General features: G+C 46.9%; 1 protein-coding gene across 1 annotated transcript in view; it reads right to left on the bottom strand.

The window, feature by feature from the left end:
• Positions 1–4,102: 4,102 nt before the first annotated feature.
• The window catches only part of NECAP1 (NECAP endocytosis associated 1), a 54,250-nt gene continuing 38,242 nt past the window's right edge, over positions 4,103–20,110 (bottom strand). Inside the window, exon 8 of the mRNA XM_074935357.1 lies at positions 4,103–4,309. Within this exon, the coding sequence (XP_074791458.1) occupies positions 4,237–4,309 (73 nt within the window). The 3' untranslated portion in view covers positions 4,103–4,236. The remainder of the gene's footprint in view (positions 4,310–20,110) is intronic.

Raw genomic sequence — 20,110 nt, 5'->3', positions numbered from 1 at the left:
TTGGAGATTGTTGCTGGTCCCTTTTCTTTATATATTTATATTTTTATTGCATTTAGAATTGATCTTTTAATTCCCAAGAGCCACAGGCCAGTCATGCAGTCCTTCCCATCTGGCGTGTCTGCCACCCCTTCTCCCACCTGTCAGAAGAGGAGAGACAGGGAGAGGAAAGCCCCTAAGATGAGCTGGGAGGTGATGGAGATGGAGATATATCCCAGACAGCTCTTGGAACTCTTCACGCAGAAAATCAGCCTAGGCTTTTCTCCTCATGGGTTTATGTAAATGAAAAACAGGAACTTAGTGGCTGAGAGGGTAACTCGGGGATTTCTCATGACTGGAACCCAGTTTGTTCTGTTCCACCCCCTTCTATAGCTTTGGCACAAGGCGGGAATCTTTTGTCTCTCTGGGTCCCCACCCCTGCTTCTAAATGGAAAAGCACCAGGTTTAAGATGGATTCCAGTGTCAAGTGACATGGTCACATGTCCTGGGAGACCCCAAGCCTTCATTCTTGCTGGCCTAACTCACAGGAAGGCTTGCAAGTAAACAGAGCCATTTACAACCAATTGTCCTAGTTGATGGGAGCCATCAAGGTTCCAAACCACCATTAATGGCCCACACTTTGCATAACTACAATAGGACCTCAGAGTTATATTTCATATTTCTCATTTCAGATACAAGAATGATACATTTATACAAATAGGATGACCACACTCAGTAGATTATAAGCTTTGTAATGATATCTCACAAGAGACCTTTTGCATGAAGCATATTCCAGGTACATTATATTCACACTCATTAGCATAAAATGATATGGAGTGCAACATCACACTGAGGCTTTAAGGAAAACAATAATTGTTATGAGCCTCATGACAAAATCATGAGAGTTGGCAAGAAACTGGTCATCAAATACCCAAAGAGAACCTGCTTCAATACTGAAATAAACCCCCTCCATCCGCGCACCCCTGATTGTCACCTACCACCCCACACTGGATCCAAGATGGGATATCGGTGATGTTGCACTCTATATGCTTTATAAAAATATGTTTATAAGTGTGAATATGATGTCACTGGAATATGCTTTACGCAATAGGTCTATTGTAAGGTATCTTTACAAAGCTTATAATCTACTGAGTGTGGTCATCCTATTTGTATGAATGTATCATTCTTGTATCTGAAATTAGGAATATGAAATATAACTCTGAGGTCCTATTGTAGTTAAGCAAAGTGTGGGACATTAATGGTGGTTTAGAATCTTGATGGTTCCCATTGACTAGGACAATTGGTTGTAAATGGCTCTGTTTACTTGTAAGCTTTCCTGTACACGTGTGTGCCAGCCAGTGAGTAATGAAGTCTCACAGGACATGCGAACATGTCACATGATACTGGAATCCATCTTAAACCTGGTGCTTTTCCATTTAGAAGAAAGTGTGGGAACCCAGAGAAAGACAAAGGATTCCCGCCTGGTGCCAAAGATATAAAAGGGGGTGGAACAGAACAAAGGAGGCTGCCAGTCATGAGAAATCCCCGAGTTACCATCTGAGCTGGAACTAACAAGAACTGTACCAGGGAAAGGATTGGGCCCAGACTAGAAAGGAGTTTAGTCTGTGAAAGAAGCTTATTGGAACATCTCTAAGGGAGATATTTACCTGTATTCAGTTTCTTAATGTATTAGGCTTAGACTTGCATGTTTTGTTTTATTTTGCTTGGTAACTTACTTTGTTCTGTCTGTTATTACTTGGAACCACTTAAATCCAGTGGCGTATTAATGCCTAGGCCGATAAGGCCTAGGTCTAGGGCGGCAAATTTGCAGGGGTGGCAAATTTATAATAGCAGCCAGAGGCTGCTTCCCCCGGTGACGGTTCATGCCCTCCGCCCCGGCCTCACCCCAACTCCTCCCCTTCCCCGCCCCCATTCCCCACCCCCTCCCTGCCTCTATTGGTCCCCTTCCCCAAATCTCTTGAGCGTGCTGTGTTACCCCCCTTTCCCCCTCCTTCACGAAGCTGTTTCATGCACAAGCACTGGCAGGGAGTGGGGAGAAGCAGGACCCGGCGGTGCGCTCATGGGAGGAGGTGGAGGTGGAGTTCGAGCGGAGGTGAGCTGGGGCATGGTGGGGGGCCAGGAGCTGCTGGGGGGGAGTGGCAATTATTTTAGGGCCTAGAGGCGGCAAAATCATTAATCCGCCACTGCTTAAATCCTACTTTTTATACTTAATAAAATCACTTTTGTTTATTAATGAACCCAGAGTAAGTGATAAATACCTGGGGGAGCAAACAGCTGTGCAGATCTCTCTATCAGTGTTATAGAGGGCAGACAATTTATGAGTTTACCCTGTATAAGCTTTATACAGGGTAAAATGGATTTATTTGGGGTTTGGATCCCATTGGGAGCTGGGTGTCTGGGTGCTGGAGACAGAAGTACTTGCTGAGTTGTTTTCAGTTAAGTCTGAAGTTTTGTGGGCATGGTTCAGACCCTGGGTCTGTGTTGCAGCAGGCTTGTGTGTCTGGCTCAACAAGACAGGGTTCTGGAGTCCCAAGCTGGGAGGGAAGATGGGCTCAGAGGTAGTTTCAGCATATCAGGTGACAGTCCCAAGGGGGTCTCTGTGACCGAACCCATCACATTATCATCAAACAATTGCAATCCATACTCGATGAGGACACCACGTTGAAAGACATTTTTTTCTGAACCTCCTCTTCTGGCCTTCAACCCCCCGTCCCCATCTCCAAGCTTATTATCAGAAGCAGGCTCCCCACAGACCCAGAAACACCAACTCAAAGCCAGAACAACAGATGCAAAACCTGCAGACATATCTCCACTCCTACAAAGACCAACACCCCCCACAACATACCTTTCAAGATCCATGGGTCCTACATGTGCCTATGACAGCATGTGGTGTACCTTATCCAGTGCACTAAATGCCCCAATAACAACTATGTGGGTGAAACCAGACAATCACTAAGCTCTCGAATGAACTCACACAGCAAAATGATAAAAGACAAAAACACCCTATCAGCTGTGGGTGAACACTTTTCACAAAGCGATCACTCTACATCTGATGTATCAGTTCTCGTCCTCAAGGGAAACCTGCACAGTGCTTTCAAAAGACAAGCGTGGGAACTTAAATTGATAACTTTGCTAGACTGGCCTGTATAGAAAGCTGCAGTAGGAACTTTCTTTCCAGATCAGAAGATTCCAGTGGGGATGTTGAAATGCCCATAGTGATCCTGGGAGACCCAGCATACCCCTTACTCCCATGGCCCATGAAGCCTTACACAGGAAACCTGGACAGCAGCAAGGAGTGCTTCAACAATAGGCTGAGCAGGTGCAGAATGATGATTGAATGTGCCTTTGGCAGATGAAAAGCGTGCTGATGCTGCCTTTATGGCAGGTTAGACCTAAATGAAAAAAATATTCCCTTGGTCATAGCACCCTCCTGCATGCTCCATAAAATTTGTAAAACTAAGGGGGAAAACTTTTCCCAGGGGTGGAGTGTTGAGGCAGATCGCCTGGTAACTGATTTTGAGCAGCCAGATACCAGGGCTATTAGAGGGGCACAACAGGGAGCTATTAGAATCAGAGAGGCTTTGAAGCAACATTTTGACAATGAGCACCAGTAATATGTATTTCTATACAGCAATCTGCCATGCTTCATTAACTTCAGTTATCTTGTTTTGCCTAAAAATTGTGATGATTCCTTAGTGGGATTTGTACTAAGCAAATGATTGAACTGCATCTATGTATTACTACCAGCATCAATCACTATGTTTAGGACACTAACAAAGATTGGTTCTCTTTCAGAGAGTTTGTTTTTATTAAACACCAATTAACACACACAAAAGGCTTCGTGCGAAGGGAGATAAGAGTGCAGGGCAGTGTAGGCTCTCATAGTTGTGTGTAAGTTCAGTAATTTTGGAAGCTGTCCAAAGAGGTGAAGTGAACAGGGTACCGAGATGTGCTGGGAAGTTGCAAGGAACGTGTGGGAGGAGTTTGCGGAGGGCACAGAAAGCAGTTCTGCATCGGTGCTGTGGGGGTGGGTGAGCATGCATGTGTTCTGACTGCAGAGTGATTAGGGACTTCAACTTCTCTGTTTGCTCCTCCATCATTTTTATCATCCGCTCATGGCCCTTTAGCATGTGCTCCTCACTCTCCTTTCTGTCCTGTCTTTCCTTTTCTCTCCACTCACTGCATTCTCTTTTCTCAGCCTCTGAGGATTGAAGCACCTCTCGGAACATGTCCTCCTTGCTATGCCTTGGTCACTTCCTTATCTGGCAGAGGCACTCCACCAGTGTGTAAGGGGTTCCCCTGAAGGCCACACCTGCAGAAGCACAAGAAACAATACACAGAAGCATGATTGTTAGTTCATGCATAGCATTCAATCATTACAGTAAAATACACCCCTTGTAACATACCAATCACTTTCTCACTGACCCTTGGCAAGCACACATCTAGGTGAACACCCTAAACATGGTGAGTTCAGCCTGGGTGGAGGGTGGGCATTCAAGATGGGGCAAGGGTGTAGGTGATGTTTTCAGGGGATCAATGAAGGCGACTATGGACAATATTGTAAATTCTGCTACCATTTTCTACACGCAGGGGTTGTTGAAGCTGATATCTCACTCCTGAGAGTGAGCAAGGGTTCATCTACTGCACATGTGTGAGTTCAGACCCAGTCCCTTTGCTGCTCACCTGTGTGCTGCTTTGGTCCCTGCACAAAAGATTGCCGATCTGTGTGGGAAAGGGAACAAAGCAGCCCTTTGGCAGAGGATTGGCAAGTACCTCCAGGAAAGTTTCCTAGAGATTTCTTTGGAGGATTCCCATGAAATCTCGGGGTGCATCAACACACTGTTCCACCGCACTGCTTAGCTGCACCGGGGAATGTGGAGCACACTCAAACACAGCTAGTCTTGTATATTTCTATCCCTTCACCCACTGCTAGAATACACAGAGCAAAGAACATCTCTACATCATATAACCGAGCAGCATCAACTCAAAAAGATCACTTACCAGGGCTCTCCTCTCCTGCATCATGCACACCAGAGACGGACTGCTGGCACTGGGTAGACCTCTCTGGAGTGGAAAAGAGGTCCTGACTTTCCATGCCACCTGACAACCTTGCCATGTTCTCCACATCATCCACCAACGTGAACTCCTCGTCCATGACTTCATCCTCAGGGTTGATTTCCGCTGTCCACTGTCTCCAGTCCCGCTGAAGTATCCATGGGGGTCTCGGCAGTGGAGGTGGGGTCACCGCCGAGGATGGCATGCAGCTCCTTATAGAAGTGGCAGTTCTTTGGCGCAGCATCAGAGCGACAATTTGCCTCCTTTGCCTTCTGGTATGCCTGTCTCAGCTCCTTTGTCTTCGCTCGGCACTGCACCCTGTCCTGTTCGTAGCCCTTATCACTCAAGCCACGAGAAATCTGCCTGTAGGTATCAAAGTTCCTACAGCTGGAGTGCAGCTGGGACTGCACAGCCTCCTCTCTCCATATACTCAGCAGATCCAACAATTCAGCTGTGATCCAAGTGGGAGTGCATTTGCTGTGGGGAGCCACCATGGTCAGCTAGGAAGACGCAATGTGAGCTCTCCTGGCTGAACAAACAGGAAGTGGAATTTCAAAAATTCCTGGGCCTTAAAAGGGGAGGGGCAGAAGCCTGTGTACTTGGGTGCAGGGCAGTGCAGTTCAAACTGCTGACCAGAGCAGTCAGGATGGGCATTGTGGGACATCTCCTGGAGGCCATTTACAGTGACATAACCAAGCGTGCTGTCTACACTGACACTTTGTCGATATAATTTAGCCGCAAAAAGCTCTACACCTCTTGTCGAGATGATTTTATTTTGTCAGCAAAACAGGACAGTTTTGCAGGTGGGAGGAGCATTGTAGTGTATACACCTCCACCACAGGCATTGATTTCCCCACTTCCTGGGGGGTGCTTGACCCCGACTCCACTCCAGGCCCCGCCATCACTCTACTCCTTACCTCAAGCCTCAACCCTGCCTCTCCCCACCCCTGCCTCCTCCCTCTGCCTCTTTCTGCCCCTGCTGGAGCACCCACGGAGTGGGCACCTATGACCTCCACTGTTTTATCGGCGAAAGCTGACTTTTGCCAACAAAACTGTGTAGTGTAGACAAAGGCCTAAGAGGCTGCACCTGGAGGGGAACCAGGGCCCAATGGCAGATGAAACTCAGATGGAGGAGGAGCTGGGCTAGGAGTATAAAACTAGGAAGTGAGAGCAAGAAGAGGATATTATATATATATATATACACTCTTCTTGCTCTCACTTCCTAGTTTTATACTCCTAGCCCAGCTCCTCCTCCATCTGAGTTTCATCTGCCATTGGGCCCTGGTTCCCCTCCAGGGAAAAGTGTCAGTACGTAGAAGTGCTTTAATCAATTAAATTATATTTTTAATAACAGAGTTAGTACAGATGGGGGTCCATGTAGCATTATCTTAGATCCTAGCAGATCTAACAGGAAACAAAATGGCAGATAAAGCTACTAAAAACCTGCAAGAAATGGGAAGACTGACAGAAATACTTGAGTAAACAGGGATTTAAAAAGCCTAGTACAGAAAAACTTAAAAGAGGAATGACAAAAAATCTGGATTAATGAAAGAGAGGAGAAAGTTTTTTTTTTTTTAATTGTGCCCTACAGTGGAGGATAACTGCAGGGCCTGGACACGACTAATGAAGTGCTTTTGTGTAGAGTATTAACTGGCTGTTGTGGCTTAACCAATTGTGTTATTGTTAAGGAAAAGTTAGCACATGTGACTCCATTTTGGTTTGGGGCCCACCATTGTTTAAATGCCAGCACATCATACACCAGGAGGAGTGATCCTTAGATACTGAATCCCTGTGAAAATCCTCCTCCTTGTCTCCAGCCTGCCTTGACTCCCAGTATCTGGTTTTTGTTAGTGTCTAACTCCCTGTCTCTTGGTCTTGATGTGAGGCCTCCCATCCTGATAATAAAAGTTACTGATGCATGGCTTTAGGACCATGCTGTGTAATTAACATACTGGTTTAGCACGAGGAATGCACCAAGCAGGGATAGGTGGTAGATAAGAAAAGGGTTTGTTTATTGGCTAAGGTTTCCGATGCATGAGGGCAACATGCTTTGCTAAAAGGTATATAACCTTTGTATAATTTGCATTCAGGGTCCCCTCCTGGCTAGAAGGGGGGCACCACGCTCGCGCGTAATAAACTTAGTGTCTTTTGGGAACTCTGCAGTTGTGGACTTTATTTCTGTGCCTCAGCCTAGATTCGAACTGTGCGTGTCCTATCAGGTATAATTCGCAGCATTGGTGTGCGTGTCCTACAAGGTGTAATTCGTAGCATTTGTGTGCGTGTCCTACCAGGTATAATTCGCAGCAGTTGTGTGTGTGTCCTACAAGGTGTGATTCGTAACAGTTATTCAAGTAAATAGACACAAAGATGGGCTATGTGCACTCTGTAAGGTGGAAGAAACAACTGATCACCTTTTGTAGGTACATAAGGGCTTTTTTCAAAGAAAGGGAAAAGCTTTATGAGGAATTCAAATGTCTTAAGATAACAAAAGTTACGTTATGTTACTTAGGGCTAGTTTACACTAGAAATACTACAGTGCATAGGCTCTGACTCCGTGGGTGCTCTGGGCTGGAGCACCCACGGGGAAAAATTGAAAAAAAACCCAACAGACATTGTGATGAGATTAGTGAACTACATGCGCTCAACTTCTAGCTTTCAACATCGTCTTTTTAAAGCTCTTTTACAAGACGCTTCAGCCGAATACCTGTTGCAGCACAATGATGTTCGCTGGTTAAGTAGGGGGCATGTGTTAGAGAGGTTTTGTGTGCTTCAAAAAGAAATAATAGAATTTCTTTCAAACCACAAGACCAACAAGGCTTGCATGTTTCTGGAATTTATGTCTGATGTCCTTTCTAGGTCACAGGTAACTTTTCTGTACAATATTATGATTATTTGAATTCCCTCAACTTGTGGCTCCAAGGCTGTGCAAGCAGTGTTGGGGATCTGTTTGGAAAAGTGTGTCTTTCAGAGAAATCTTGTAATCTTTCCAACAGACTTAACAGGAAAGATGTTGCACTTTCCCACATTGTGTATTGTTGGTACAGATGAAACTTCGATGAAAACAATGAAAGAATTCCTAAGCAATCTGATCAAAAATTTTAAAATGCGATTTGAGAATTTTCAACTTCCAAAGGATTTGTTTTTATTTGTTCATGATATGTTTGTTGTCTCTCTCTGCTGATGGACCTTGCCCTTCTGAGACAAAGAACATTCAATTGATCAAGGTACCTTTCAATTAGAAATTATAAGGCTCCACAACTCAGATGTCTTATTTATTTATTTAGCATAGGCAATTCAGTCAAGCCAAGCCACAGTGTTCTTATCAGTGATGGTCAAGGCACAAAGACCTCCAGGAAGTTGAATCATTTTGCAGTCCTCAACAATGTGTGTCATGGTCTGTGGCTGCCCAAATTGAGATAGTGGATTGTCTCTAAAACGCCACCGAAAATGTCTTGAAGGCAAAATTCAGAGAAGTGGGACTTTGTGACTTCTGGACTCAATATGGTGACCAGTTTCAGAATAGCCAGAATCTGGCCATCTACCTTTTAACGATGTTTGGATCAAATTACCTCTGTGAATCTGGGTTTTCTACCATGAATATCATTAACGAAAACACCACAATCACCTGATAGATGAGCATCTTCACTGGGTCATGTGCCTTGCCCTGACTCCTACAAACCGCTCTTCACAAAGCTTGCTATCTAAATAGAATCATAGAAGATTAGGGTTGGAAGAGACCTCAGGAGGTCATCTAGTCCAACCCCCTGCTCAAAGTAGCACCAACCCCAACTAAATCAACCCAGCCAGGGCTTTATCAAGCCGGGCCTTAAAAACCTCTAAGGATGGAGATTCCACCACCTCCCTAGGTAACCCATTCCGGTGCTTCACCACCCTCCTAGTGAAATAGTGTTTCCTAATATTCAACCTAGACCTCCCCCACTGCAACTTGAGACCATTGCTCTTTGTTCTGTCATCTGCCACCACTGAGAACAGCTGAGCTCCATCCTCTTTGGAACCCCCCTTCAGCTAGTTGAAGGCTGCTATCAAATCTCCCCTCACTCTTCTCTTCTGCAGACTAAATAAGCCCAGTTCCCCCAGCCTCTCCTCATAAGTCAAGTGCCCCAGCCCCCTAATCATTTTCATTGCCTTCCACTGGACTCTCTCCAATTTGTCCACATCCTTTCTACAGTGGGGGGCCCAAAACTGGACACAGTACTCCAGATGTGGCCTCACCAGTGCCGATTAGAGGGAGATAATCACTTCCCTCAATCTGCTGGCAATGCTCCTATATTTATATTCCTTCCCCGCAAGATGTTGTTTTTCTCCCTTTTCCTTCTCTCAGTCCTTCCCACTGTTAAAGACCCCTGTGTTGTTCTATTTTGGTTCAATGTCCAGCAGTCCTGATTGGAGCCTGTAGGAGATCCCACAAAACACTTAATACAAATAATAATGCTTCTGAGTAGGAGCAGATTTTTCTTTTTCTTTCTTTCTTTCTTGTGGTAAAAGGGGAATTGAGATTTACTGAGTCACAGAGAAGGAGTTTGCAAGAAGGAGAAAATAACAGTCAGGGATTTAATGGAGTGAGGGAAAGAGGATCATGAGGGCTTGCTCAGGAGGGAATATCAGAGAGTGGCTCTGGGGGAAGAAGAACAGGGCTTGTTTCAGGTGGGCAGGGATATCTGGTTGTTTGTCAGGTTCATAGGGAGCTTGGGGTAGGGGGGTTATCAGTGAGGGGGAGGTAGGAGAGGGTCAGGGAAGGTACAAAGATTAGACATAAGAGGATGATTTGGGTATGAAAGAGAGCATGAGTGGGGGTAGAGTTGATGAATCAAAGTGCACACGTTACAGAGAGGAAGGAGATGGGACAGGATGGGGAGCATATATCTGAACACCCTTTCTGGAGAGCTACCCCACCCCCAATCATGTAAAGCCCACAGCCTCTGAAGTTCTCTGATTTGTATGACACATTATGTGCTTGTTTCAGTTCCTCTTTTTTTGCACAGTGTGACAAAAGCAGGGGTGGAAGGGCTGAGGAGACAGGGAACCACTTCAGCTCACATTTTCCTTGAGGCGAGGTATGTCCTGCTGCATCTCTCTGTCTTCAGTCAGGAGAATACGATTAGGGCCTGACACTCCCAGGCTAGTTAAGGAATGAGCATTCAAAGCTGGCAAGCAAAACATAGTTGCAGGCTGCATAACATCTGCAATTCCACTCAGACTAACCTTCTTCCTGCATCCAAACCATACTGGACTGTAGAGTCTGTGTCTCACCAGAAGGAGACTGGTTTTCTGACTAGATTTTAGTGTCTTCCTCTGCTTCTGGCCACAGATAGGTTGGAAGTATCCTACCCTCTCCATCTGATGTGGGTGTGAAAGTGGCAGGGTGTGGGAAGAGGGGAGTTACTCTGAGATTACATATGGGTTTCTCGTCTAAAAAGTGGTAGTAAAAATGGCACCTCTGTGCCCCTACAGATCTACTTTCTGTCTGAGCTCCCAGTCAACCTGCTGATTTTACTGAGGCCATAGCTACACTACACAATTAAGTCAATCTCTATTAGGTTGACTTACAGCCATCGCAGTAATTATTGCAGCTTTTCCTGTCCACACTGCCCTCCTTCTGTCGGTAGTGCACACCCTCACCAGGAGCGCTTGCTTAAGAGGGGCAGTGTGGGGGGCTGAGATCCCAGGCTTTCAGCTCGGCTCTCAGCTTGGCTTTCTACCATGCAGGATCTCGGCTCCCCACAGGAGGGAGCTCCATGCAGAGCTGGGAGCTGAGAGCTCAGGCAGCAGCCGGACTCCAGCTGAGGGCTTTGCGGGGAACCCAGAGCCAGGGCTCAGCGCTAGGCTGCAAGACACCAGATGGGGGGAGGGATAGCTCAGTGGTTTGAGCATTGGCCTGCTAAACCCAGGGTTGTGAGTTCAATCCTTGAGGGGGCCATTTAGGGATCTGGGGCAAAAATTGGGGATTGGTCCTGCTTTGAGCAGGGGGTTGGACTAGATGACCTCCTGAGGTCCCTTCCCACCCTGATATTCTATGATTCTATGTCAGCACTGCAGCTGGAACACACACACACACACTACTCAAATTCAAAACAGGGACCCTGCCAGCAGTCAATTTGACATTCTTGTCAATTTCATGGCGAGGGCTGTCAGCCACTCTGACAGCCAACAGGCAATGCAAGTAACATAGTTTCTATACAGACCCTGCATTGCCTGAACTATGGCGACCTAAGCCCTATGCCTCTTGTCGATTTCTAGGTGAGCATAGTGGGCTCACTACAGATTTCTAGGTGAGCACAGTGAGCAAGTTACAGTGGCAGGAGGAACACTCTAGTGTGTATGCTTGCATAATTAGGTCGACATAAGCTGCCTTACATTGACTTAACTTTGTAATGTAGACATGCCCTAAGGCTATGGATATGTTTACACTTAAACTGCTATGGGGCACAGCTGCACTGCTTCTAATGCTTCAGTGTAGACACTACCTGCGCCAATGGGAGGGGCTCTCCTGTCACTGTAGATTATCCACATTCCTTAGGCCTTGGCTACACTTGCAAGTTAGAGCACATTAAATCAGCCCTGGGCGCTCTAACTCCTGAGGTGTCCACACTGGCAAGGCATGTAGGGTACCCGGACTCCGTGGCTGGAGTGCCCTGGTAATCCACCTCCACAAGAATAAAGCTTGCTGTGCCCCAACTGGAGTGGTGCCGCACCAGTGTGGACACCCTGGTCTATTAATGCCAATGTCTGATCGGCCTCCGAAAGTGTCCCACAATGCCTGTTTTAGCCACTCTGGTCATCACTTTGAACTCTGCCCTCAGGTGACCAACCGTCAGACCCGCCCTTTAAATTCTCTGGGAATTTTGAAATTCCCCTTCCTGTTTGCTCAGCCAGGCGTGGAGTGCTCCCAGCACATCTTTCCAGGTGACCATGCCTCCACCCGCCAGGCAATCCCCAGTATGGAGCAATGGCAAGGTGCTGGACCTCATCAGTGTTTGGGGGGAAGAAGCTGTCCAGTCCCAGCTGCACTGCAGACATAGGAATTACAATACCTATGGGCAGATATCAAGGGCCATGATGGAAAGGGGTCATGACTGGGACGCACTGCAGTGCAAGATTAAAGTGAAGGAGCTGCGGAATGCCTACCACAAAGCCCGCGAGGCAAACAGCCACTCCGGTGCTGCCCCTGTGACCTGCCGTTTCTACAAAAATCGTCCATGGTAGTACACCTCCACTCCGAGAACTACCATGGACACCTCAGAGGCTGCAGCAGCCCAGAGTTCAACAAGGCAGGAGGAGGAAAGTGGGAACGAGGATACTGAGGACGGGGGGGGCCCAGATCCAGAGGATGGCCCGGCATCCCTAGATGCATGCAGCCAGGAGCTGTTCTCAAGACAGGAGGAAGGTAGCCAGTTGCAGCAGATGGTGCTTGGGGAAGAACAAACAGCAGAGGAGGTGCCTGATAAGCAGCTTTTATTTTGGGAAGTATTTTATATTTTATAGTTTATTATAGTTTATAGTATTTTATAAGTATTTTATAATATAAGTATATTATATAAGTATTTTATATTATATTATAAGTATTTTATAGTTGTTTTTTATAGTTTATTATAGTTTTATTTTATAGTTGTTCAGTGCAGGCTCTTGGGGCGAGGAGGGTTGCAGAAAGAAGGGTTAGGGCTGTGTGCATACCTAGATGCGGAATAGGGCATTGATGTGCTCTCTCACATCACGGTAATCAGCCTCAGTGATCTCATCAATGGTCTCATGCAGAAGCTGGGCAATCTGCTTGTGCAGGTTCCCTGGCAGAGCTAGTGTGCTCCGTGTCCCAGTAAGGCTAACATGTCTGCGCCATTGTGCCGTGAGGGGTGGGGGGACCATTGCTGAGGGCTAAATTTGTTTGGTGGAATCTTATTATTGGTGATGGTGAGTGAGGAAGAAAGAGCCCAGGGGGAATCTGCAGGGCTGGAAATTAGAAAAATCTCTTTTTACTTGGAAGCATTAAGTGACAGTGAAGATATATGAATCCTAAAGAGCATTGGACCCCACAATACCATTTTTACAGTCACTTTTCTAAGTAGACCCACAGCTTAGGCCTTGTCTACACTGTAAAGTTTTGTCTACAAAAGTCAGCTTTCAAAACAGTGGAGGTGCACATACTACAACACTCCTTTCGCCGACAAAACTCTCCTGCTTTGCCAACAACATAAAACCAACCCAACAAGAGGCGTAGAGCTTTTTGCGGCAAAGCTATATGTCTATGAAGTGTCAGTGTAGACACTGCGCTTGGTTATGTCATTGTAAACGGCCTCCAGGAGGTGTTCCACACTGCCCAATCCTGACCGCTCTGGCCAGCAGTTTGAACTCCACTGCCCTGGTACCACACAGGTACACAGGCATCCCAGTAGTCCATCTCTGGTGCGCATGGTGCAGGAGAGGAGACCTCTGGTACAAGAACTTTTTGAATTGGTGCGGCTCGTTTATATGAGGGAGAGCTGTCCTTTGCTGTATACACAGGCATCTTCGCCTCCTCCTTTAAAGGCATGGGAATTTTTGAAATTCCACTTCCTGTTGGCTTGGCATGGACAGCTCACATCGCAACTTCTCAGCTGACCATGGTGGCTCCACGCAGCAAATGCTCTCCCGCTCGGAGCACACCTGAGTTGCTGGCACTGTGGGGAGAGGAGGCTGAGCCGTCCCAGCTCCTCTTCAGCCATAGGAATTTCGACACCTACAGTCAGATTTCCCATTGCACATTGGATAAAGGCTATGACTGAGACACACATCAGTGCAGGCAAAGATAAAGGTGCAGAGGCAGTCATACCAGAAGGCAAGGTTGGCAAACTATCACTGGTGCCGCACTGAAGGCATGCCGCTTCTATAAGGAGCTGGATGCCATCCTCGGCGGTGACCCCACCTCCACTGCCAAGACCCCCATGGATACTTCAAAGGGACTGGAGACAGCGGACAGCGGAAATCAACCCTAAGGATGAAGTCGTGGTCAAGGAGGTCAAGTTGGAGGACAATGTGGAACATACAGCAGGGTCATCGGGTGGGCTTGGCAAGTCAGGAACTCTCCACTCGAGAGGGGTCTAGCCAGTCCTAGCAGTCTATCTCTGGTGCGCATGATGCAGGAGAGAAGAGCCCCTGGTAAGTGATCTTTTTGAGTTGATGATGCTCATTTATATGAGGTAGAGCTGTCCTTTGCTCTGTATATTCTAGAAGTGGGTGAAGGGACAGAAATGTACAAGACTAGCTGTGTTTGAGTGTGCTCCACATTCCCCGGTGCAGCTAAGCAGTGAGGTGGAACAGTTTGCTAATGCACACCGAGCTTTCATGAAGTCAAAGAATGACTTCATAGCCTGGTTGTTAGGTCATGTACCTGGGAGGTGTGCTACTCAGAGTCCAGTCCCTCTCCTCCAATGACTCTTTAATTGAACCCAGCTCTCTGACATCCCAGGGGAGTGCTCTCACCACTGAGCTAAAAGTTATAAGGTGGGCAGCAGTAGCACCACCTCCTGTAGGTGTTTTGTATGGAATGAAGCAGGTGCCTAACTCATTAGGTGCCTAAGCCTCCTGACCAGGAGAGGGTTCCCGGCTGTGGATTGCAAGCAGAGAGAGGCACCTACCTGCAGCCCTATCTCTGAGGAAGGGGCAGGGCTGAGGACACAACCCGCTCATCAGTAGCTCCGATTGGCTAGCTTAAATGGCTTCCTGCTTAGCATGCTGGCTTTTGTGGATCACAGTCTAAGGTGCCTATCTCTCCCCATTCAACTCGGGCTTTCCTAGGGTTGATCTCTAGGAGACTTTCCTGGAGGTACTTGCCAATCCTCTGCCGAAGGTTCCTTGGCAGAGCTGCTTTCTTCCTTGCCCCATTGTAGGCAACTTTCCCGCACCACTCTGCAATCACTTGTGTAGGGACCAAAGCGGCACATAGGCGAGCACCATAAGCACCCAGTCTGAAGCTGCATGCATGCAGGAGATGCACCTTACATCCTTGCTTACTCTCAGGAGTGAGATATTGGCTTCAATAACCCCCGCTTATGGAAAATGGTGGCAGAATTTACAATATAGTCCCTAGTCACCTGTAGTGATCCCCTAAATAAACCATCTAGACCAGGGATTCTCAACCTCGGGGGTCGTGACCCCTCAGGGGGTCGCAAGGTTATTGTGGGAGCAGGGTGTTAAGAGCTGGCAGCCCCCCGCACGCCGGGGCTCTGGCTGTCAGCCCAAGCCCTCAGAGCTGGGTGGCTGGAGAGCAGGGGCTGCTGGCCACATGCCCAACTCTGTAGGCAGCAGCGCAACAGTAAGGGTGGCGTAGTATGGGGTTTTTGTGGGGGGAGGAGTTGTCACAGCCTGTAATATTTTCAAAGGGAGTCCCAGCAAAAAAAGTTTGAGAACCCCTGACCTAGACCCTTTGCCCCAACTTGAACACCCCCCACCCCAGGCTGACCTCACCACGTTTACAGCATTCACCAAGCTGTGTGCTTTCCAAACAATCATGCTTCTATTTATTGTTTCTTATCTTTATGCAGATGTGGCCTTCAGGGGAACTCCCTACACACTGGTGGAGCACCTCCACCAGTTAAGGAAGTGACCAAGGAGGATCTGTTCCAAGAGGTGCTCCAGTCCTCAGAGACTTTAAAAGAAAATTATAAAATAGGCAGGCAGGAGAGAAATGAGATCCAGGCACGAATTATAATGGGCCAGGAGCAGATGATAAAAGTGATGGAGGAGCAAATGGAGATTGAAGTCCCCAATCATGCTTCAGGCTGAATTCATGCATGCTTCCCCCTCATCGCCAACAGCCAATACAGAACTGCTTTCCATGTCCTCCCCAAACTCCTCCCACACATTCCTTGCAACTTCCTGGCCTTTCTCGGTACTGCATTCACTGCACCCCTTCAGACAGCTTCCAAAATGACAGCTGGACTTACACACAGCTATAAGAGCCTACACTGCCCTTCATTGTTATCTCTCTTCCCACCAAGCCTTTTATGTGTGTTGTTAATAGGTATTTAATAAAAACACACTATCTGAAAGATAACCAATCTTTATTTATCTTCTACACATAGTGGTTGCTGCTGGAATTAATACACAGTGGCAATGTGATCATTTGCTGAGTGCAAATCATGGTCAGGAATCATCAAAATTTTCATGCAAAATGGCAAGTTAACAAAGCCTGGAAGAGTGCTGTACAGAAAGACATATTACTGGAGCTCATTGTCAAAATGGTGCCTCAAAGCCTCCCTGATTTGAAAAGCCCTCTGTTGTGCCCCTCTAATAGCTTTGGTATCTGGCTGCTCAAAATCACCTGCCAGGCAATCCACCTCCGTGCTGCACTCTGGGGGAAACTTTTCACCCTTAACATCACAAATATTATGGACTGCACAGCAGGCTGCTATGACTGTGATGCTCTGTGCCCCAGACTACCCTGTGCACCCCATATTCACCATAGTGATATGATTATGATATAATTATGATGCATCTTGTATAAAGTATGTCACGTGAGGTGTCAATGGAAAAGTTATGGTTTGCTGGATATGATTATCCTCTTTGTATTCATGTATAATTTTCGTATCTGGAGTTATGAATATTGACTATGCATCTGTATTTTAAATGTGCTTGCTCTTGGGTAACTCCCATAAGTTAGTTTACATCCAATCCGGCCAGCACATTGTGAATGGACTATTCATAATAATGGCCCATCAGTGAAAACAATGGGCCATGGGAAAAGCTTATCCTCACCTGATAGACTTTCATGTGGATCTTCAGTCAGTATATGAGTAATGGCAGCTATGACTCATCGAAGCATGCAAGGGCATGTGACTAGATCATGTGATACTGAACTCCATCTTGTGCCTGTACTTTTCCACAAACTGTGCTGGGGACTTTGCTTGGAACAAAGAAGTTCCCTCCATATGGAAAAAGCTATAAAATGGGGAAGTGACATTACCACTTGGCCTCACTTCCCCTACAACTCACTACCTGGAAACACCTCAGGAACAAAGACTGAACTGGGGAAGGTTGTCACAGGAATCCCAGCCTCTGTATGAAAGATCTGCAAACTGCTTGTACTATCATGGTGAGACACTGCTTGTTTCAAATCCTGTCTAGTTTATAGAACTTAGATTGTATTTTTGGTTTTATTTCTTATGGTAATCTACTTTGATCTGTACACTATTACTTGTAATCACTTAAAATCTTATCTTTCTGTAGTTAATAAATCTGTTTTATATTATTTGCTTAAAACAGTGTGTTCTTTGAAGTGCAAAGGGAAATCTGCTCAGCAATGAGGGCTGGTGCATTGTCCTTTCCACATTGAGGGAGGGGCAGACTGGGAAATAAACTTACACTGGTCAGGTTTTGACAAGGGCAAGCCAGTACAGCTCAGGGGTCCAAGGCTGAGGAGCTGGGGTGGGGGGACTGACTGAAGCCTTGTTAGTTCATCAGTGGCTGAGGAGAAACATTAATGTAACTGCAGCTGAGTGTGTTCCTGCCTATGTAAATGTTAGTATGAGTGAAGGACTGGGAGAGGTCTGCAGCTTGTCACAGCATCACAGGAAGGGAGCCCAGGCTGGTGAGATAGAGCGTTCAGTAGTACCCCAGTTCCAGGTTGCACCCCCGGGGAAGTCTGTGACAATGATGATGGGAATATTTTCCTCATTTAGGTCTAACCTGCCATAAAGGTAGCATCATCATGCTTTTAATCTGCCAAAGACACATTTTACAGTCATTCTGCACCTGCTCAGCCTATTGTTGAAGTGCTTCTTGCTGCTGTCCAGGTTTCCCATGTAAGGCTTCATGAGCCATGGGAGTAAGGGGTATGCTGGGTCTCCCAGGATCGCTATGCTGTGTTCCCTGTAAGCTGCATGCTTGGGCGGCCACTTAGGAGAGATTCAAATGCCGCCCAGCTGATTAGTAGAGTGTGCACAGCCAGCCACATGTGCTCAGGTCCCCCTGCCCATAAGTTGCTCCATTCTGCAGCTGCTCCTGGGACCCTCCTGTTGGCTGTTCAGAGTGGGGGGGAGGGAGGAGGGTGCTGAAGTTAGGGTGTCCACCTTCCCCCTGCCCCTGTAGCCCATCTCTGCAGAGCAGGGGAGAGGGGACACAGACTGACTCAGGACTCTCAGCTGCTGTGGTGAATGGTGAGTGACTGAATGCCTTTCTTAAAGAGACAGTGGACTGTTTCTGAGATTTCCCCAGCAGCCAGCTCAGACAGTCTCTGTCTCTCTTCCCTCCCCCTGCACATGTACCCCATCTCTGCAGAGTGGGGAGGGGAGACAACAGGGCTCAGGACAGAGCAGGAGAGCTTTCCGTGAATGTGTTAAAGAGACAGTGCACAGTGTCTCCCAGAAACATCCCCAGCAGACACACACACTCTCACACACACACACACATACTGTCTGTGTCGCACACAGTGTCTCACAAACACACACACGCTCTGTCTCTTTCACATTCACCTCCCAACACATACTTGTATTATTGTTGTTGTTACTTCTTGATACTTCCTGCAATGCACATATATTCTCTGTAATTTTATTATTTCAAAGTGTGTTTTTTTTAGTGTTTTCATTGGTCTATGCATTTCATAATTTTTCTCTCTCTTACACTTAAATTGAATTCTTTGAGTAATGAGTTCTAAAATGCCTAACTTGTCCTGGTTGGAATAATTATCCCTATGGTAACTTTTTAAAAATCTATATTCTATCTAGGGTTTTTTTGTTGCTACTGGTGGCGCACATCTGCACATACCTCGGTGCACATAACAAAATTTATTCTGCACATGGGTGGAAAAAATTAGAGGGAACATGGGCCATCCAGCCACGCTGGGCATTTCAGCATCCCCCATTGGAATCTTTGGTCTGGAAAGAGAGTCCCTGCTTGCAGGGTTCTGTACAGGCCAGCGTTCCTGAAGATGCATGCGTCATGCACCTTCCCGGACCACCCTGCATTGATGTAAGTGAAAGGGCCGTGGTGATCCACAAGCACCTGCAATACCAAAGAGAAGTACCCCTTTCTATTGATGTACTCTGTCACAAGATGGTCCGGGATGGTCCATCACCCCACTGCAGTTAGGGAATCCCATTGCTACAAAGCCATCCACTATTTCACGCACATTGCCAAGAGTCAGTCCTTCATAACAGGATGCTATTAATGGCCCTGCACACTTGCATTAATGCAGCCCCAACGGTGGACTTCCCGACTCCAAAGTGATTTGAGACTGACTGGTAGCAGTCTGGAGTCACCAGCTTCCACACTGCGGTTGCCACATGCTTCTCCACCGAGAGGGCAGCTCTCATTTTGGTATCCTTGCACTGCAGTGCTGGGGCGAACTCCGCACACAGTTCCAGGAAGTTGGCTTTCTGCATCTGAAAGTTCTGTAGCCACTGCTCATCATCCCAGACCTGCATAACAATGTGATCCCACCACTCAGTGCTTGTTTCCCGAGCCCAAAAGCAACAGTCCACCATGTGCAGCTGCTCAGCGAATGACAAAAGTTATCTGATGTTTTTTCTTTCCATGGCACACAGCAAGTCAGGCACCTCTGATTCCTGTTCAGATTGGGTGCTCGTGAAACACTGTATAACCATCCTTGATGTCTTCATAACACTTATCACAAGACTAGAGAGCAGTGCAGGATCCATCCTTTCAGACAGAGTTGGCAGATGCACAGTAAACAGGGGCTGTTGAATAATGCCATGAAATGCAGTCAGAAGCCCATGGAATGCTGGGATGGAAAAAACTGCATCATGGGATGTTGAGCCTGCACCCATGATGCACTATGATCCACTCTGCCTTCCCACAACCCCTAGCTGCAGAAGGTGGCCAGTAGCACAGTGGGATGGCTACCCACAGAGCACTGCTCTCACGGTGGAGCACCAACTGTGGACATGCTCTGCCAAAAGGAGTGTTGTGAAAACATGCACAAGTGATGTAATTATACTGGGTTTTGATCATCGGCATAACTTGCATCAACAAAACTCTCTAGTGCATACAAGGCCTTAATGGGGGAAAGGCCAGGTCTCATGGGTCACAGATCTGGCCAAAACAACAC

Source organism: Natator depressus, chromosome 1 (genome assembly GCF_965152275.1).
Source record: "Natator depressus isolate rNatDep1 chromosome 1, rNatDep2.hap1, whole genome shotgun sequence".
Classification (NCBI taxonomy): Eukaryota; Metazoa; Chordata; order Testudines; family Cheloniidae; genus Natator; species Natator depressus.
This window is presented reverse-complemented; position numbering and strand designations above follow the sequence as displayed.